The sequence below is a fragment of the Lethenteron reissneri genome, chromosome 16 (genome assembly GCF_015708825.2).
Source record: "Lethenteron reissneri isolate LAM-NWPU_2019-01 chromosome 16, ASM1570882v1, whole genome shotgun sequence".
NCBI lineage: Eukaryota > Metazoa > Chordata > Hyperoartia > Petromyzontiformes > Petromyzontidae > Lethenteron > Lethenteron reissneri.
Window position 1 is genome coordinate 11,349,244 of NC_083794.1, and position 21,247 is coordinate 11,370,490.

General features: G+C 41.4%; 1 protein-coding gene across 3 annotated transcripts in view; it reads right to left on the bottom strand.

Annotated features, from left to right (window-relative positions):
* The window catches only part of NR3C2 (nuclear receptor subfamily 3 group C member 2), an 88,766-nt gene that overhangs the window by 41,771 nt on the left and 25,748 nt on the right, over positions 1–21,247 (bottom strand). For 2 of the 3 annotated variants that reach the window (XM_061552404.1, XM_061552406.1), the window contains 2 exons: positions 18,947–19,083; positions 12,528–12,644 (listed from right to left, as the gene is read on the bottom strand). In XM_061552404.1, the coding sequence (XP_061408388.1) occupies positions 12,528–12,644; positions 18,947–19,083 (254 nt within the window). The remainder of the gene's footprint in view (positions 1–12,527; positions 12,645–18,946; positions 19,084–21,247) is intronic. The other variant, XM_061552405.1, reaches the window with a different exon arrangement.

Sequence of the window (21,247 nt, forward strand, 5' to 3'; positions counted from 1 at the left end):
AGACGGGTGTGAGTTATTCTGTCTCTTGAACAGATTAATTGAAAACGATCCAAGAAACATTGTGCGGATTCTTCGGCCCAATAAATTTACCTGTTGCTGTGATATGGAAAATATTTCTGCACATTGACACAGCATATATCCCATACCTGTCAACCCTTTATCAGTGCCTACCTTATTACAGACAAGTCAGACCTTATTGGTCACCCTGTGCTGTTATAAATATCAACGTTCATCCTACAAAATCCCATGACAAGGGAGAAACACAAACAAATAGACAAAAATAATTTCCCCGTACTGAAACGGCTGTTTGCCGAATGGACCTGAAAACTCAATTTCCCAGTACACGAAAAGGGGTAAACTGTATGGGTTGACCGGTATGATATCCACATGCCTCTCGCTACAGACGCAGCTGCTAGTTACATGCCAACTCCAGTTTGCCAGTGATCCAGAAAAAAAAAACGTTGAGAATTTAAGCCCTGGGTTGTAAGTTTGGTGATAGCGCCACACCGTTATGGTTTATGGGAAGCAATTCCATGACTGTATAACTTACACACATGTTAGAGAATTGCATAAATATATATAGTACAAACAAACTTTATACAGGGCACCACCTCAGGCAGTGTTCCACTTATCAGATTAAGCATCCATAAATGACTTGGGACTAATTCAAGTTCGACACCGTACATATTTTTGATACATTTGCATACAAAGTGGGTAATCTGTTGCCACATTCATCCCTACATGAAGATGACGGAGCATATATTTGTGTTGCAGGATAGAAGAGGCTAAGTACTACTACACAAGTACAGTTTTCGTTCAGATTAAACTTTACATATTACACAACTTTCGTCAATACACAATATCACAGCAAGATACACACATTCAAATAATGCAATCAGCAGAAATGCATGCCAAGCAGAATTAATTACAGGACATAACTGAAGAAGTCAATCAACTAAACTGAACTTTTATTTTACTTTAACCAGGTAAGGCCCACTGAGCGATACAGCTCTTTTTTCAAAGATGTCCAGTGGGGTCGGTCAAAGTCCAATATATTTAGAACGCTCGATTTAGCGTTGGATAGAGCATGCCTGTTGCCGATTATAGCAATAGCATGCTTTCTGTTCAGTACACAGTGCTTAAAGGTATTTTTTCAAGTAGAGCATTACATTATTTAGACACATGCCTCTTGTGAGAAATATTTTCAAGCCTGAGATCTGTTATTAAAGCCAGGACGCACGTTTTAATTGGGTGCAGGGGGGTTTCAGGCAATTGTATACTTTACTTTTAGAAGGTATATATATAAGGGAGTACATTGGGACTATTTAGCACTGCAATAGAAAAGTGTGCAATGATACGTGGAGAGGCTTACGATGAGAGATGGACGAAGGAGCGCCGTGGATTTCAGAACATTTACAAATTGAAGGCATCACCTTGACAATTACAATATGGTGATAGGTTTTTACCCTTTCAACTGGTACAAAAACTGACACCTTTATACAAGGCATCATGTTTGCAATAACCACAACACAAGCAGTCAAAATGCAAACCAGATGACGCCTTTTGACGCCTTTTGGTGTCATCTGGTCCAACACCAATGGAGACTGGGCTCTAAGAAAAGCTGTCTCGGGTGTGGACCAATCAACTTCAAGGACAGTGCATATCATTTTTAGAGTTGTTTCTTTTTGTTTGCATTTTGACTGCTTGTGTTGTGGTTATTGTAAACATGATGCCTTGTATAAAGGTGTCAGTTTTTGTACCAGTTGAAAGGGTAAAAACCTATCACTATATTTTGCCACTGGTAAAGGAGGTCTCAGTGTAAATTACAATATGGTAAGAGGGGATAATGACTCATGGGTGAGGGTAACGACAGTGGCAGCCAGGGGAAGGGAAAGTTAAAGAGAGGAGAATCCCCACCGTGGAGATGAAGTGATCAAATTTCTATCCCTGTCATGTCACCAATAGATGATTAAGAGAGAGAGAAAACACACGAGCAGAGAGAAAATTATGAATTCACGTCTCGCACTCAACGCAGGAATTGTGAGGCTATTTGCAGTACTTTAGATCCCGTGAAAGAATGTCATAATTCACGATGGTAGCTATGAAGTTTCTTCAAGAATAAGAACAAATAAAAGGATGCATCATCGTATTTCAGCGAGGTCATCCGTGACTCTAAGCGATACATTTTCCGTCCACTGTATTGAAGAGCTTTTGTTTGAAACAGTCATTTTCTGACAGAATATCGCTATTTTCACATTTCATGGACTTAAAAAGTAGCCTTCTGCAAGTTTGATTATTTTCCACACGGCATATTACAGCACATAAAGCAGCGTTTATAACGGCCTGGACAATGTCGTATCCAAGCATGCAGCCATGTTAGTTTTAAGGCCTCAACGTCGACAACTCTGAACGTGGGGGCATAGTTGACATTCTATAGACGGCTTAATGTATGCACTGCCCGTGCCATCAGACATCAGAACTGTACTGGGTATGGTGAGGGTAAATAGCTTACAAGACAAAAAGGAATGTGGACCCTTGGTTGTATGTGCCAAGATGGATGTCTGCAGCCCTTATCAATCACGATTTGAAGTATGTATTTCAGCAACACCTATCTACGGGAATTGTAATATATTTCACGCAATGGAAATTCCTGGACCATACAAATGCATTTTGCGATGTTCGAGCCTTGTCAAAGGGTTTTTAGTCGGCCGTACTGTGTTTTAGCAGGGATCATAGTTCTAAGTGTTCCCATGGAATTGGCTTTGATCAAAAGTTTTGGGTTAAAAAAATTAATGGGAATAAAACAATCAAGATTTTCACTTTACGTAAAATTTGTGTTGCGCCGTGTTGACGCGTTTTTGTTTCAACTTTTAAGGGACCATTCATATACAATCGCTGACCCTTGGCAAGGCCCACAAAATAATAGCCCAACAACAACATGGCACAAACCCCCCCCCCACACACACCCCACAAACAAACTCGCTGGCTCTGATTCTCCAAATGTGCAGAAATAACTTGATTTCTAAGAAAAAAATGTCCTGGATAGATACAAGCAGTGGGAGTATTTGGTATAAGGGTTGCCCTCTGTTTGCCAAACTAATGCCATAGAGAGCAGCGCTCAGTTCCCACCAATCATTGTGAAAACTAAAATGTAATTTCTCCCTCCATATCAAATCCTCTATTGGAGCGTGTGTGGCATTGCGTTTGATTAAGTCTCCCTTTTGGTGCAAACTAAAAACGAAAACACATGGATAAGAAAAATGGTGACCAATAACAACAACAATGTTTACAGAAGACAATATACATACACAGCGCATTGTCCAAAAAAAATCACATTTGAAACAAGTGTGAGAACAGAAGACAAACGCATTACCACCCTTGGAATAAAAATACAAGATGTCACAAGCCATATCAGGACTACATAGAGTCTTGGGATGAGGCTACGTTAGTACACGATGCAAAACGATAAGCAGACACACGCACGAGACGATATTTGCAGAGGTGGCAATCGATAGACAAAACACGGGATTGTAATGACAGCCGAAATTTGGAAAAGGCATTAAAGAATTATCACCGAGGAGCAGGAGGTATAGTAATGAAATTAGGAAACACGAGGGTGGGAGATGGATTGCTGCTGCACAGGTGACGAGAGCTTTCCGTGCCACTGTGAGCAGTGCCCAAGTCGTTGAATTGCACACTGCCATCCAAGATATTTGTACTCGCTGTTTGGTTTAGTAGCATGCCAAGCACGCCACATTGCTATGCCCGCTTGCGTTACCGACAGCTTAATGTGTTAACGGGAGCCCAATTCGGCGTGACCTAAAAATTTATGGACAAGTTTCTAAGGCTACGGGGCCTATTATTTAACTTCGACTTGGATCTTCCCGATTAAACTTTCATATTTGAATACAAAAAAGAGAAGTGAGGGTTCGGAAAGAATGTACACAGGTTTGCGTTGATGTTCACGGTAACTTTGGAGTAAATTGCACAACACGCATTGCTTTGTGCTTGCGTTATAATGCACTTAACACCTTTAGTTGTAGGTAAAAAAAAAATCAACGCGTTAACCAAATTTAAATGCTATTATCAACCAATAAAGCAGATTGCTTAGAAGCCTACACGTGTGCAAAAACAACGTTGCTTTTCACATTCTTTCTGCAAGACTGTGCCAACTAATAACTGTGTTTCCATAGATATATATGTTCATGCGCGAATGCATTTCAAATGTGGCATGAGTGGTTTACTCTTCCAGTGACTCCATATACGAGGAAGCAGGTAGTAGAAAAATAATACAGCAATACATTTGTCTTTGAAACGTGCATTTTAATCAGTGGGCTAAGTAAACGTATTTTAAAAGATACAAATGAAGGGCTAATTGAGTTAGCACTCTCAGGACTCCCCTTGCTTGAGACAAACAATGCCCACGTTTTCTTGGTTCTTTCGGTAAAGTCACGTAGAAGGGAAGTAATAAAATAATAAAAATAAAACATAATAAAATAATTATCACGACGTTTCGGCCACAACGCCGTGAGAATTATTTTATTATGTTTTATTATGTTTTATTTTTATTATTTTATTACTTCCCTTCTACGTGACTTTACCGAAAGAACCAAGAAGATGAATTCCTGCAGTCACGAAAGCTTTAAATCGAAATTTAATGCCCACGTTTTTTTGCAGTCAATGTGTGCAGAGCTACAGTACACGCCTGCGTTGTGCACTCGCATGTCCCATATTTTTCCAAAATAAAGTCTAAAATAATGACTGCAATTTAAAATGTAAACCGAACAGAGAAACGTTTTGGTTGCGAGCCTCCTTCAACCCCAAGCTTATGGCAACGCTTCCTGTCCACATGTGAAAAGCCAAACAAACATGGATAATTAGCCCATTCATCATCATCGTCGAAACACGTGATCAATCCACTGCTGGATGACGGTGTCCCCATGTGACTGTCGCTCTTCAGTCTTGCAATCTCACTCCCGCACGCGAGCCGACCTCATGGCTCTGTCCTTGATGGTCTTCCTCTTGGATCTTGTCTCTCCTATGGCGACTATTCCAGCACAAGTCAGTCCATGGTACAACATTCCTTCTCGTGATGAGTGTTGCCCAATCCCATTTACTGTCCTTAACGATTCAATCCGTTTGCCGATCCACGTCTTCCTCTGTCTCTTAGGGTGCTTTACAACACGAACTGCTGCGTGCTTCTATGAGTAATTCCCATTTTTCGCTGTATCATTTCAAGCCTTCGTTTGTAGCAGACTGTTTGCTCGCATCGATTTATGCAAAAGATCAAGCGCCTTTTTTAAAGAATGCAAAAGCCAAGCCACGGTGGCGAGATGTTAACTGCCTCGCCTGGTATAGAGGTCATGGGTTTGACCCCTATATACAGGAAAAGAGCTCAGTGTGGGCCTTACCTGATAAGAAAAAAACTTTAGTTTATAATTTTAGATATTATGGTGTATGATATGCCTTTGTCTTTTATAGAATCCGATGAGGCATACGTATATGGTTAATAGTAGAAACACACCTATTTATTTATATTACTGCATTGGATATTCATAGCAGCAGTTTGCTTAGCAGTGTAATAAACTAAAAGAAGTATACACAACCGGAGGTCAGTCACATAAGTAAGCTCACTGTGCTAATCTTTATCACATAACAGCGAAAGCTCCGGATAATGACAGGAAGACACGCACATCGTATGGATGGGCATATGATAACGTCAGGTAGTCTACGACATAGTGGACAGCATGCTTCGGTAATGCATTTGAACATTACTTAACCCCATGCATGACATGATCATTTAAACTCTTCAAGACTGCCGACTTTGTAGCTATATCAATAAGCAGAACGTTTACAACAATATCGAGTATGGATCCGAAAGGCCTTCATATTCCTTGTATCCGTAATTCTCAACTCATCTCTGAACAACTGGTGAGTTGAATTTTGGAATTAAGGACTCCATGGCATCATGTGCCAGTAGACCAGAGTTGCGCCAAAGGCATAGCCCCAAGCTGTACATGTGAAAAGTACCCGAAAATCAAACAGTTACTCTCTGGCAGGATCATCCATTGCAAAACATACAGTAACGCATCTCAGTGGACTTTGATCTGGTTAACGGATATCGACTTGGCAGTATACATTCCGACCTAAAAGAGGCACAGATTACCCATGAACGTCTGTGCCTGACGGGATGACTCGACCCTCGATACTGTATTACTAATAGGCTTATTTACGCATACCATTTTACAATAGTATTTCAGACACTGTACAGTTACAGGCCATAGTCCAAATCACCCAAAACCCACCCTATATAGTCAGATGCTGAAAGCCGAGCAGGCTTTAGCCTGGATAGTGGATGGCCCACCATGCACGAGAGATTATTGTTTTATGCTGCGTTGGCAGCGGTGCATAATCACAACTGGCATTAAAAAAACGCAACACATTTGTCTTAAATGAAAAAAAGCATACACATAATAGGCGACATTTCAGGGCAATGCCCCCCTGTTTTCATAGCAGGGGTTGTCACCGGAGAGCTTGCGCAACGTAGTCCATTGTTGTATTGTACCATGCTCCAAAGTCTACGCGTCACACCATCTTTACCAGACTGCAATGACCACCGTGGTGAAGTATGATCAAGTATTTCTAGATTTGAAGCTTTCGTGACTGCAATGATTGATATTCTTAGGTTTTTTCGGTAAAGTCACGTAGGTAAAAAAACATAAAAAAGTAAAATAAAATAAAAAATCACGACGTTTCGGAGGCAACGCAAGCTTCCGTCACAGCCACGACAGCTGTATCAAGTAAATGAGAGATTGCAAGAACTACCACTCCGTTTATCTGAAGACGGAAGCTTGCGTTGCCTCCTAAACGTCGTGATTTTTATTTTATTTAACTTTTTTTATGTTTTTTTACCTACGTGACTTTACCGAAAAAAACCTAAGAATATGATCAAGTAACCCCCCACGACCTACATTGTTAGGTCCTCGTCTAGCAGTAGATAAACAAAAGGGCTGTATGTTTTAACTCTAGATTGAAAACCCATTTCTTTGAAACGGACTTTCGTGTTTAGTCTGTTATCCTTCCCCCGCACCTCCGATTGGCAGTTGGTTACGTACGGCGCAAAAGAAGTTCAACATACATATATCTGTGTACAGTACAAGCATCACTTAAGTAAACTCCTACGCAAGACAAAAACATACCAATAATTAATTATTATTTTGCACGTTTGGTATTTAGGCCATTCTTTCAGCGCGAGGCTACCACCAGCGTGCAAATGTTTTACAAAGTTTTGGCGAAAGGGAGGATTGAACAAAGTAAAGCAGACCTAAAGCAGCAGGCCCAAGCCAGACAGAGGCAAAATGAGGAAAGCATGCCAGGCTAATCAAGGGTACTACATATGGGGCAAGTTGGAGTATACGCAAGGGGCATGGGACTCGAGAGATATGTGGGAGGGATTTGGGTGTGTTTGTGTGAAGGAGGGGGGAGAGTTGGGTCGCGTGCAAGCCATTGGCTCCGAGAGAGAGGGCTACACGGGCTGAGACTGGGATTCCGATTGCCAAGGGCATGCAGGGAGCGTGGGCTGTGCGAATCAGGATGGCGGCTTGCAGTGTGTGTGTTTGCACACCAAGGCTCTCACAGTCTTGGCAATGATTTCTACCGCTGCTACCGCTACATTACATCGTTGTGTAAAACTGTACATATCGGTTCAAAACAGCGCTATACATGGAAGGAGCATTGCTTAGTTTTAAGTGACGTTATTTCTTATGAGCAGTGAAATAATCACCGTGTAATTCCAAACTTGTGGCAGGCACATTGTCCTGTTGTCCTCTGTAGGTAATAACGAATAGTTGTCACCTATCATCGTACACAGTGCATGGCTAATCTTTAGTATGATCAAAGGTATGGTCTATTACTTCTAAAGCTTTCAAATATGGAACACTGACAAAAAGATTCGGGACCCATGCTGGTTTAACTCACTGTCCCAGGTACAGTTATGAGCGCCACGGTGGCAAGATGTTAAATACCTTGCCTGGTATATACAAAGTCATAGGTTCGATCCCTACTCTGACGATGCCTGTTGTATATTTGTGGTCTGTGTGAGTCTCTTTCTCTCTCTCTCCTCGTGGTCATGTGGAATTTTCTCCGGGTCCTCTGGTTCTTGCCTCCAAATTAAGAAATACGCGTTTAGACTTGGTTGTTCGAAATTTCCACACAATAAGCCACTTTGTTGAGCTATCAATTGTGGCCAGGTTGCTACTGAAAAAGAGTCAGAAAGCTCAGTTGGCCTTGCCTGATAAAATAAATAAAATGTAAAATGTTTACTCCTCTCAGTAACATCTGTGGCTACATATTGCCCAAGAGTACTATTATCAGTGGCACCAGTTAATCTACTTAAATCCTATTGTATGGGGACAGATTTTTCCCATTGTCCATGTGTTCTTGAATAAGAGGAATGACAATTTATTATTTTATCTGCTAATACGAATTCCAGCAGTGGTCTCTTCGAAGTTCCGTATACGTTATTTTCAAATATAAGATTCAGGAAAACCCAGAAGTGGCAGCAAATGTGTCTCCTTATATGCACATTATTTGGTGTTGCTGCACTGGCACAAGAGCACAGTTAACACAAAAAACTCATGTTAGTCAATAACACTGCCTTAAAATTAAGTATATAGCACAAATGTTTAATTTCCTTCTTCGTAGCACGAATGATATGCTACGAAGGGCCACTGCCTGAAACGTTGCCTGTTGTATAGTTGGTTTTAAGGCCGTGTTAATAACAACCACGCAGTTTTTTTTTTTTCTTATACGCATTGTTCCCGGAATATAACCACACACAACATAATCAGGAGTTATTTTTGTGGGGGTGGAGGCGGTCGCACAGCACCGAGCGCATTGCACTATGAATCTGATGTCCTTCAGTTGAATTCCTGTCTCCAACTAACATCAGTGATGTCACAACTGGTCCTGAGCCCCCATTCAGCCACGTGCACTGACCAGCATGGTGAAATATGGTCAAACAACCTCCATGACCGACACAGCATGGGCAGGGCCTTCAACAGCACACACATCGAGGGTGATAAGAGGAGTGTTTCACTGTGCTTATTTTAGATTCCGTCAAACAACAGGAAGCTCCAGCAGGGATACCCAAAGATGTACTTTGCTGCTGGGAATCAAATCTAGCACTCTGGGATTGTGCGCACCAAAGTCCTTGAAGCAGACTCATTCAGACATTTAAAAGACGAAATGTATGTATGTTGAACTTCTTTCACACCGTACGTAGCCAAACGTGCTAATCGGAGGTGCTAAAGACAGAAAGTACCTGCACTGATGTGTTTTTATTCCGACATGACTAATCCATGTAAAATAATTTACGTTACTCCTCTGAATGTGGTCACAGCTCTTCATAGCGCATGATGCCATGGCAACTGCTGCAGCGCATAGCAACATGGATTGACTTCAATATTAATATGCTATTTCATTTGAATCGCCGATGACCGTTAACAAAATGTTAGTTTCCTATGTAATCTATCAGAGTATCTTTCAGGCTGGTAATGTATGCAATTCATCTTGAACTAAACAAAAATTTAACTAAATTATGTTTTGACTTAAAGCTTTCGTGACTGCACGAGTTCATATTCTTTGGGTCTTTCGGTAAAGTCACGTAGAAACGTCGTAGTTTTTTTGTAAAAAAATTACATTTTTGTTCTACGTGACTTTACCGATAGACCCAAAGAATATAAACTATGTTTAATTTTACCAGGTAAGGCCCAGTGAGGAATATCGTTTTTTTTTTCAAAAGCGACCTGACCACGAATGAAGTGGTTTATCGTGTCGAAATTTATAGCAGCCAAATATGCATGTTTCTAAATGTGGAGAGAAAAACCCGAGGACCCAGAAAAAAATCTAAATGACCACAGGAAGAACATGCAAACTACAAATATACAGGCGTCAGGGTCGGGATTGAACCCACGACCTCCTGGAAACTAGGCGAGGTTGTTCACAGCTCGTCAGAGGTCGCAAACGGGTTTTGATTCCTTACCCGTACCCGGCCGCACCAAGGTCGCAAACGGGTACCCGTACCCATACCCGGCCGGGTACGGGTATGGTACGGGTATCGGGTACCTGATTGTGACCTCTGGGATGAAGCCATGTTGCAGGCGCGAGTGGGTTGATTCTAGGAACTTGAATTGTGAGAAGAGACAAGACGTTTGGAAATGAGTGACAGTTACTCACCAGTGACTCACGGTCTACCCGTACCCGTACCTGGCCGCACCAGGGTCGCAAACGGGTACCCGTACCCGGCCGGGTATCGGGTAGGGTACGGGTATCGGGTAGGGTACGGGTATCGGGTACCCGGTTGCAACCTCTGCAGCTCGTACAATTTCCAGAAAAAGGTAACTCGCCGACACGCTTTTTGGCAATTTAGAAAGCGTTAATTCATTTGTGTATTAAAGCAACGCATATTTAAACAGTTGTTTATTGAACAAATGTTTGAAAACATTAAATAACTCCATAATCCGGGAATGGGGGGGGGAGGTTACGTGTGTTTGTTACATTTATCGATATGTATCTTGGCATTCGGACATAATTGGTGTACCACGCTGCCATTTGCTAATTCTGCCACCATTTCGTAACATTTTATTGTATCACCCACTCTCGCACCACCTTTGCTATTCCAGGGAAGGGAAGTGGAAAACTAAAATGGGTGTTTTAAGTTACGAATATTAGCCATGAGAATTGGCCTTCATGGTCGAGGCAAATTTCACACACACAACAAAACTGGTGTGCAATCCAGGACAAACGCTCAGCACACAAGCGCCGTTTGTGCGTTGTCACCCGCCCCCCCCCCCCCCACACACACAGACACCGCCTTCCGCGACAGCTTTACATTCGGCTCCCATTTGTAAAAGTCTTATCTTGGACGGCTGTAAAACGCAAGCACTACCACTACGGCACTCCAAAGGCAGCCGCGCTGTGCTACGCCCGCTGGTAGACAGGCGGGGAGAAGGACCCGCAAGTAGTAGAGGAAGAGAAGCATTCCCGACATTCCTCGCGTGTGTTGATGCATTTTGCCTGATGTCCCGTTCCCCCCCCCCCCCTCCACGTGACCTACTGAGTAGAGGAGTCTGCAGGGGCGGGGGGCAGTGCGGTGTGGGAGGGGAGGAGGAATTCATCCTGTGACCGCTCCGTGTGGGCGATCGCCTGGGATACTGAGATACTTATGAACGTGGCCAATGGCCACGGCAGCCATTACAGACACAGTGCACATCGCTCCCGAGGCCAATAATACGAATTTCATTTTTTAAGGGTGGGGGGGTTCGTTTTTAAGCAACAAATGAGCACAGCTAATTTTAATCATTAATTTATCAAACCCACCCACCGCCACCGCCACCCCCCCCCCCCCAATGCGATTTACACATCCGTGGATATTATAAAGTACGATGCAGAGATTTCTATTTGAATGTTTTTTTTTACACTGTCTGTACAGTAGAGACTCAATATATACATATCATGTGCAGTGCATGAATACAGATGCTCAACACACACACACACGCGCGTGCGCACAAAACCTTAAGACTGTGCATGCACACTGATGTAATTGTATGAAACTGTATGGGTGAAAACTTTGAAATTGTGTTTATTTTAGCGTGCCGTCTGTGGCCTACATTTCAGTTAAACTAGGTCAACCCACGGGCAGACTAGACACACACATAAGCTTATCACAGATGGAAAACCTGCACTAATGTGTAATTTATCAGGGCAAATCCCAGATGAAGATTACAACCAAGCACTCACTCAATGGAAAAATATTAGCGTCAATCACAAATAAACGAAAGAGTGTTCAGAATTATTTGATCGGGCGATTAAAAACACCACAACGATTGGTTGTAAACATGTCTATCATACCATACTGTGCTTCATTTTCACTCATTAGTGTGAAACGTGTCACATCTTAATGGATGGATATTAGCATAAAACGCTGTACGGGAGGTAAGGTCAATCTATAGAGAACCTTTGAAAGGGAGGATTGTAAAGCGACTGCGAGGGCTGAGTCACGACAGCCGAGTCAAGACAGCCTGCAATGCCTCCAAAAAACATGCATTTGATTTCAAACTGTAACGAGCATCTTACCTATATTACATCTTAGGTTGTAACACGCTTTCCGTCAAAGTGATTTAAACAAATAAATACGTAGAGAGACTGACATTCAGCAGGACACATCACTGGCAGAGATTGGCATACCCAGACCAGTATAATACACATGCTTCCCTTGTCCCGAGAATATCAAACCTCAAAGGACTCCTCTTTAGGCAAATGAGAAGCATGGGAAGATTAGGCCATGAAGTTTCACGTTAGTTTACAAAAAAAAGTGCATACAATATGTTCCTTTGCAAAAGCAGTCAACATTAATTTTGCAAATACCTTGGACAGAGAGATAATTTCCATTAAAAATGAATTACACGCAGCTAAACTCTGTGCAAGGAGCATGAAGAGAGAGCAATGTATGGGCGTTGTGCACTAACCTCCTAGCGTCATTCCCGCCTGGATGCACTTGCGCAGACGGCAAGCTGGGCAGTTCTTGCGGCGGATCTTGTCAATGATGCAGTCGTTTCGGCCGGCGCACAGATAATTGTGCTGTCCTGCAAACAGGAAAACAATGTTTTAGAAAGCGACAGCTTAAGCTGTGCAAGATCGAAACGAAATTCACAAAGGTTGTCGTAAAACTCCTGTGATATTCATGCAGCGAAAAACAGAAAAAAAATAAGCGAAATTACTTGGAAGGAAGAGCGAATAACAAAGGTCCTTGTTTAGACATCAGAGAAGCGTGAAATGAAAGTGATAAATTCAGCTTTTAAAAATTCTGGCAGGCGTCTGGAAATATAATTTCATATTTTTGGATTGTAATCACCTTTGTAAGGCATGAACACAGTAATCTTACATTTAATTACCATGTAAAACTGGAGACTATTTTATTTCTAGAAATTACGACTTAAATGTACACGTGGTTTAGAAATGAAGCTCAAAGTCATTAAAATATATGTCCCCGTGAATGTTAGTCCGAGTCATTTTGTAAATGTAATAATGCAAAACAAGTGTCAAGACCATTACATTTCTTTTGTATTCAACCATAAATCATTTCACTTCTGGAAAAATTACTGAATGCAACTGCCCAGCACATTTGAACATTTGGTGACAAATAGTTCACTTTTTCTTTTAAATAACAGAAACGGCCAATGCCTTTTAAGGCAAACCCTTATATATAATTTTCTTTGTAAATTGAGGTCTTAATGCTTTACTTTTTACGCACAATTTGATCAATATAATCTCAATCTTACCAATCAGATCTATCACTGTTTTGAGAAGACTTGCGTATCGGGGAGCAAATGTAACCTTGTGAATCCTAACAGTCTAGTTAAAAAAGGGCTGTGATCTGTCTGGGTAATAATTAATTCATTACTTCTTCTGCAGAAGCCAGCCCTGAATGGAACTGCCTTACTTAAAGCTTAAAGAGCTCCATTGCTGATCAAAGACATAAGCTCACCTGTATAATTAACATGTGAATTATTCAGCAAAGGTAAAAAAAAATGATATAAATATTTAACAGTTCTACATTTTGTCTCACGAGATTCTCAGGACATCAGAAAGTGTATTGCTTGTGATCCAGCATTTGTGGTTATGTCTCACCACGAAATAATGTTTACAAGGCTACACAGTCTCATTAGCCTTCAGAATAAATGTCATGCCAATGTGGAGTGAACCTTAATCATTGCTAAATAGTAATGAGGAATTACGATGATGACAATGTGTTCAAAATATAATTCCTTGTGTATAGAGAGTGCTTGGATAGGCGACCACCATACATAAAATAGATGCTGTAATGTTTTTTTTGCAGAGACTATGTTACCAGCAGACAGCGGTGCAGCAAAATTCCATTATTGTACAACATCAATTGCTCCCTGCCTTCACCAACTAACACTGCACCAGCACGATGATGGTGCCATGTGCTCGTCAAATAGCTCCACCTCTGTGAAGTGGTCTTCATCCCCAGAAATTGATTGAAAAAATGGGCCATATATGTTCATGCACAAAAAAGTCACTTAAAAAATGCTTATTCGCATTTAGCTTTTATCTGTACTGACAGATTAAAGTGTTTATTTCCAAAGCACATGGGACTGTAAGCAGCCAGTTTATTGTACGACATATTTATTCTAATGCAAGCAATCTCTCACTTGGTGCCAGATGAATAACGCAGCGATAATAGAAAAATATATACGTGCACGTTAAAAAAATGCTTAGAAATCTACTCAAAATTTGTGCCGAATAAATTAGCGTGTTGCAGGTGCGCTAACGCCACAATCCAAATTGTGCTAATGATAGTTTAATAAGGCAATTCTGATTCCTATCATTAATACATTCGACTGCATTTCAATTGGAAGTGAAGGCTTCATCTGTGTCTCAATCGAGCGCAGGGGCGGCAATGCACAGCCACAGAACCGACAGCATCAAACGGCCCAGCACCTGAATGTGCGTTCGTTATCAGTGGATGTGTTGGTGCATTCCTTGCACCTCCGATTGGCAATGTTACAGTGCGAAAAAAAAGTTGAACATACGTACGTACAAAAAAAAATTCCGACCTTTGCCCACGTAGACCCCTCCTCCTCTCACCAGGAGTATTTAACAACAGCAAATGAATCACGGGGCTGCGATGGAGAAACTGTGAGTGGGCAGTTCAGCCATTCAGACGGCAGAAATCATTTGTGGCCAGGTTGCTTCTGAAAAGAAGCTAAACATAAGTGGATAGTTCTAGATTTGAAGTTTTCGTGACTGCAAGAGTCCATACTCTTTGGTTTTTTCGGTAAAGTAACGTAGGTAAAAAATAGAAAATAAATTAAATCACGACGTGATTTAATTTATTTTCTGTGACGGTTCCACCTGAAGACGGAAGCTTGTGTTGCCTCCGAAACGTCGCGATTTAATTTATTTTCCTTTTTTTACCTACGTGACTTTACCGAAAAAACCAAAGAGTATAAGTGGATAGCTCAGTGGCCTTTACCTTGTAAAATAACAAAATAGGTAGGCAAAAAATTAAACTTTCCTATACTTTGCACTCCTATCGTGTTTTTTTTATTGTTTGTTGCTGTAACGTTCTGACCTGCCCCGACTAGATATCAGTGAAAAAGAGCATCATAGCTCATCGGATTCCTCCAGTGTAAACATTCTGATTCTGGAAAATAAACTCACGCCAAAAAACGAATTTGCTCTTGAGCATATCTCTCCACATCCTTTGATCACAAATACATTATGGGTTTCACCATTGTGGCTCATGATGAGAATTGGTCTGTAGCACTCTCGTGGTTGTTAAACGGAGACAACAAAGACTATATAGGTCATTTGGGGTTTGCAATGAATATAATTATACTGATTGGGATTTTGGGTCAGACCGCATGAGTACAATGTGTCATGCACCCTCCACCGCCTGACGCACACAATGAATAAACTTGTCACGTGAACGAACTGGCCGATTTATTATCCGCTCGGCACACCGGTGTTGTTGGTGACCAATCAAAAACATTTAACTGGGTACAGTGCTAAATTGTTGCAAGAGCAATCCTCAACGTCGAACACAGATTGGCACGCTTGTTTACGCGACAGCTTTATTAACCGGCTGTCTTGGTGGAGGGGGGTGTACAAGACACATTTTACTCACACGATCTGACCCAAAGATCAATTATGCATCGTAATGTTGGTCGCGAAAGCCTACGTGTTAAATATTTAAACTGAACGACTAGCCATGAAGAAAAAATATATAAGCCACAAAAGTAGGCCACGGATTGTTTTGGTCTGTTTTGCTCTGCGCCTTCATAATGTACTGCCTAACAAATAGCTGCAGGCGATTAAAAAATTGGCAATAATCTTCAGGGAGCGGCAAACGTACTTCACAAAAAGCAGGTGTGGAAATGTGAACGACTACATTGTCCATTGCCCATAGTTTGAGCCCAATTAGAGAGTCTGCAAGTACTGTAGTTCTGCAATGATGATACACACAGGCAGGCAATGGACAAATAATTACTCAGAAATGGACCGTATGATACATTGGGGGACATTTTGGAAACTGGTCTAGCAAAGTGATTAATTTAGCAAATAACAGCACCAACCGTTTGCCATGGTAGAATACTAGAAAATTTGGAGTTTGCGTGTCTCTCTCCCCATGGTCATGTGGATGTTTGTCCGGCTCTTCCAGTGTTTTCCTCCACATTTAGAAACATGCGTTTATAGTATTGGGCTGCTATAAATTTCCACATAAGCCATTTCTTGGAGCTATCCTTTGTGTTCAGGTCACTTCTGAAAAATATCTATATAGCTTAGTGGTCCTTACCTGGTAAAATAAAAAAGTTAGTTAACGCCTGTTAAATCTATGAAATTATATGATATATGGGCTATGTAGCAAAGCCGCAAAAAGCGTTGTCATTAAACACTTTCTTAAACTCACAAACACGTTTACTTGATAATTTGCTGTAAGGACTATTCATAATAACCATGAAGTATGTAATAATGGTAATGAAAGGCTGTTGCTCTAACCTAGTTAGCACGTCTTGAGCGGTTATTAGGATGCTTTAATTCCTTTACGGCATGCGAACGCCTTCGTGCAGACACATGATGTATTTACTACTGTATATTGCAAAACAGCTTTGGCAGTGTGAAGTGCACACTAAAGTGGGTATCAGCCTATCACTAATGCACATGCAGTCACAAACGTTTCTCTTCAGAGCTAACTTGTTGATGCTATATTCAGGGTGTCTAATGTGTAGTATTTATAACAACACGCTCATTGATTTCAAAAACTGCACTATCTCTTTCGCAGTCTCCGAATGTGGCTGATATTGCAATGCTGATCCGTGCATGCAAAGCAAAAGTAGTTCACTGTAGTTTTAAGTGCCAAAGTGAAACCCTAACCCTTGCAGTATCCTAGCTATGTATGCTGCTCAACATGGGCAGTGTCCTACTTAACTGTGTTTTATTATTAAGGAAATTATTGGCAAAAATATGGAAGATTATTATATTACAAGAATCAGACAAGGAGACACGCTGCTGCCAAAGCTATTCTTCGTGTTTATAATCGTGATTTAAAAAAGCATAAACATAAATTGTGAACGTGTTGACCATCTCATCATTTGCTGAAGACTTAAGTGATCATAACGTCAAATGGAAATTAACTGCAGGAGTGTATTGAATAACCAAGGCTGCAAAATTGAACCCGAGATAAATGAGTAAAATAAAAGTAATGCATGAAGATATATTGATGGAGAGAATGTGGATCTGTGGCAGTGGTGAATATTTGAACCGGTCTTGGGCCTCTCCTAGGTCGACGAAGCCTCAAGTGAGTGCCTGGTGAGGTGTGTAAACATCGCCACTGGGGAGACAAAGGTGGCCAGGCGTGGTGCTGGCCACCCACCCTCCTCGTGTGCCATGCCGGCTTTTTTAGGTGCTCGCGAACAGCACTCGCCCCAACAGTCTGTTAAGGCTGCACGTGGCATCTTTGTGTCTTTGTCTATGGCAGTTATTGAATGCTGCCCAAATAGAGGTGGACATGAGGTTTGAGTAAGACTCAGAATCTTTATTTATACTGGACAAATTCGATGAGCGATGAAGCTCTTTTTCACATATGTCCAACATACCAGTGTACCTAAAGATGTTTTGATTAAATATACATTACTAGCTACGATATTTGAATCGTACACAAGAAGATTGAGAATAAGATTGGAATAAAAGCTGAAAAGTGCACAAAAGCAGCATGCATAGAATTATACTGAGGAAGCGGAACACATGAAGCACAGCATATATGCAAAAGTTAGGCAAATCATATTAACGGATTTAAGATAAGTGGGGCTTGTGCAGGACACATCACTGGAAGGAACGATGACAAATGGTCGAGAATGACGGCGGGATGGCAGTCAAGTGAGAGAAAATAACAACCACCATGGGGGATGGACAAATAGGATCAGCTCGTGCACACCAGCTACATGGACTGTTGCATCGTGGTACCGAGGGCGTGCGAGAGGCATTCATTCAGCAGTGGATAGATCTTGGCTGCTCGACGATCGTAACTGCCCTGAAAAAAAGCCCATTGTAATATCGCTGACGTGCTGCGAGTTCGCAACGGTACTCCGCTTGAAGGGGACCATAATATATACATTAAGGGCTACGTGACACCGTCCTGTTTACTGAACCAGACACACTGAGCCCATGTTTGGACACAGCAATACTCTCAATCAGACTGTGGCCCCATGACAACTAAATACACATCTTCCTACTGTGCCTGCATTAGTTGTATTAGGCCACGCAAAAGCCCATATAAAGAAGATTTGTTGTCCGATGACAGTAACAGGATTAAGTCCTGTACAAATTCATCCCCCCTCACCCACCCCCCCTCGAAAAAAGAGAATTGTTGACAATTTGGCACCGACATTCGAATAAATAATCGATTCTCTTTGGTCTAATTTTTTACATCTAGTTTGAAGTATATTTTTTTTCTCTCATGTGTACAAGTTTGTCTATTCTACTTTCCTAACTACAACAGAAGCATATATTGTTTCAGCGTCATCATCAGCAGCCATGATTTGTCCACTGCTGGATGAAGGCCTCCCCAAGCCGCCACACCATCGCTCACGGTCCCACAATGCAACAATCCGCCCAGCACTTGCACACGAGCTGATCGAAAATTTGCATCTAGTTTTCTAAAATCATTAATGATCAATTCTTACACGCACGACTCCGCCGTGCATGCAACATATGGATGGGCAATAAAATATATTTCAGCGATAATTAAATGCATTGTTAAGTGGCCAGTGAGTACGACGGAGTTACTGTCCAGGATATGTGTGCACGAAGCTCTCCATATTTTGACACGTGTTTTGTTAAACTGGTAAGAAAGACCACTAGCCTTGTCGCGTACCTTCCACGGCACGCTTGAAGAACACCTTGCAGCTTCCACAGGTGAGCACTCCGTAGTGGCAGCCCGAAGCCTCATCGCTACAGATGAGACAGGCCTTCTGCGGAGGGACTGAGGACTGTGCGGGACTGACAGAGAAAAAGAGGGGGACAAAACCTCACGTTAGCATTCTTCGCCAACACAACCTCGTCAAAAACAATCACTGCCATGTGCACGTAAGCATTATTGTGAGCAATAAGAGACTCCAGCGATTCATTACGGCCATCGTGAGTAAATTAATAGCTAATTTGAATGCTTCCTTTTAAAGTACAAGTCATAAAATGAGAATACAATGGAGATGCACGACGTTTTCAATTTACATAGCCTGCAACACATTTACAACAAAGTTGCGTTCCAGTAATACAAACAAAACAGATGGAAATATACATTTCGCCAAATCCTCATTTAGTTCTATTATGACACTATTAATTATGCTTTATCTTCAAGGTCTTTCAATATTAAAACAAGCTTATTACATGATGTTTAAAACAAGAAAATCACCTATTCAAATCATGAAAAAAAAACAAAGCATCAAAATACTAAACTTTCCACAGCTTTCGCGAAAGAGCAGAGCATCGGTGAAAATGTTTAGTCAAAACTCTAAATTGGTTGTGAAACCGGGCCAGTCTGCATTATTATCTACCTATCAATTAGAAACTAGACATTTTGTCCAAAGAAATTGTGCCTCTGATAAGCGAGGCACGAAAAACATTCTATGTTCTATACAAGTTGCTTAAATCGTACACCGCGTTTGCGATTCAAACAAAGTAACATTCTCGTGAGAGCGTTAATCAATGTAAGAATCAATTTATTTCCTATAAATAGATTGGAAAGCGTTTTCTTGGTGCTGCGTGTTAATTTTGAGAATAAAAGGTAGGTTAAAAAAGGGAGAAAAAAACCCCACGTAGAATTTAACATTCATCGTGTTTCCACTCGCGCCTAGTGGCCCAGCCACATGCAACACACCTTGAACAAGCGTGCCGGTCACTATGCATCAACCGTGTACCTGGCACTGGACGGGTTGGGTGTCCGGTTTCTCTCGTACAATCCCAAAAACACATCATCCAACAAGTACACGCGCTACCGGCAATCACAACAGCCACTTGTGTGCACAACGCCCGTAACATCAGCAAATCAGCAGATTTTCCCCCCTTTTTTTTTAAGCTATAAAAACTTTTAAATGAAGGCACAAGAAGTACAAACCTAACTGAAATAAAATATGCGAAATAAACTTGCAGACGCATTAATAATAGCAAGCATATTCCCTAATGTAAGAGATTCCCTGCGGTCTTAACCGCATCTTAAAAAGTCTACGTACAAAAAAAAATCCGGTGACAGTTTGGGTCAAATTTGGTTGCCCACATCAATTCATGTCACGTCCAGTGAATGCGGTTTGCGTTGCTTCATTAAATGTTATCTGCCTTTTCAATTTTCAATTGTTATTCATGAGCAACGACCAGTCCCAGGTGAATCTCAATACATTTGAATAGAAATGATTTTCAACACACCTACACACCTTCCATTGTATCCCACCAGTGAAGTAAGGAACCATTAAAACAACGATAATGAACTACAATGCACCCCAAGATAATACTTAACTGCGATATCTTTTTCTTTTTCTCTCAAATAATTCGCTTGCGGCGCTATAAGCTGCTTATCTGGATCAGACACGCAATGCTCTGCCAGGCCACTTGCACATTGATAAATAATGTCCTCCATATTTCAATACAACTTTGTGTATTACAGGGACTCCTTTACTTACAAACGAGTTAGGTTCCATAGGTCTGTTCGCAAATCCAACTTTACTCCTGTCGATTCCAAACATGCTGTACGCCATGTACACTAAACATGGGGGAATGGCTTTAAAAGTTGTATAATCGCTTTTGGATGTAGATGTCACTGGTTTCGTGGTCTGCAGATGGAGATGCCACCACCATGGCGGTGGAACGCAGTGCAAATAGGCAACTGGACATATGGACAGGTTTGTACGCATCTCTGAAAGTTTGGAAGTCGAATGCTCGTAAGTAGGGGAGTCCCTGCATTAAATAATCTTCTTGCAAAATAGATAATTCTAAATGCACGGTTGTGTTATTAAGCACGACTTCAACATTTAAAATGTACCCAACCACACTTTTAGAGGTGTAACAATGAATCGATCGATTCTGAGGCTCACGATACGTGCGCTCAATTGCATGATAAGCATTGTACAGCTGTGAAGAGTGACTACATTATTGACCACGATGTTGAAAAAAG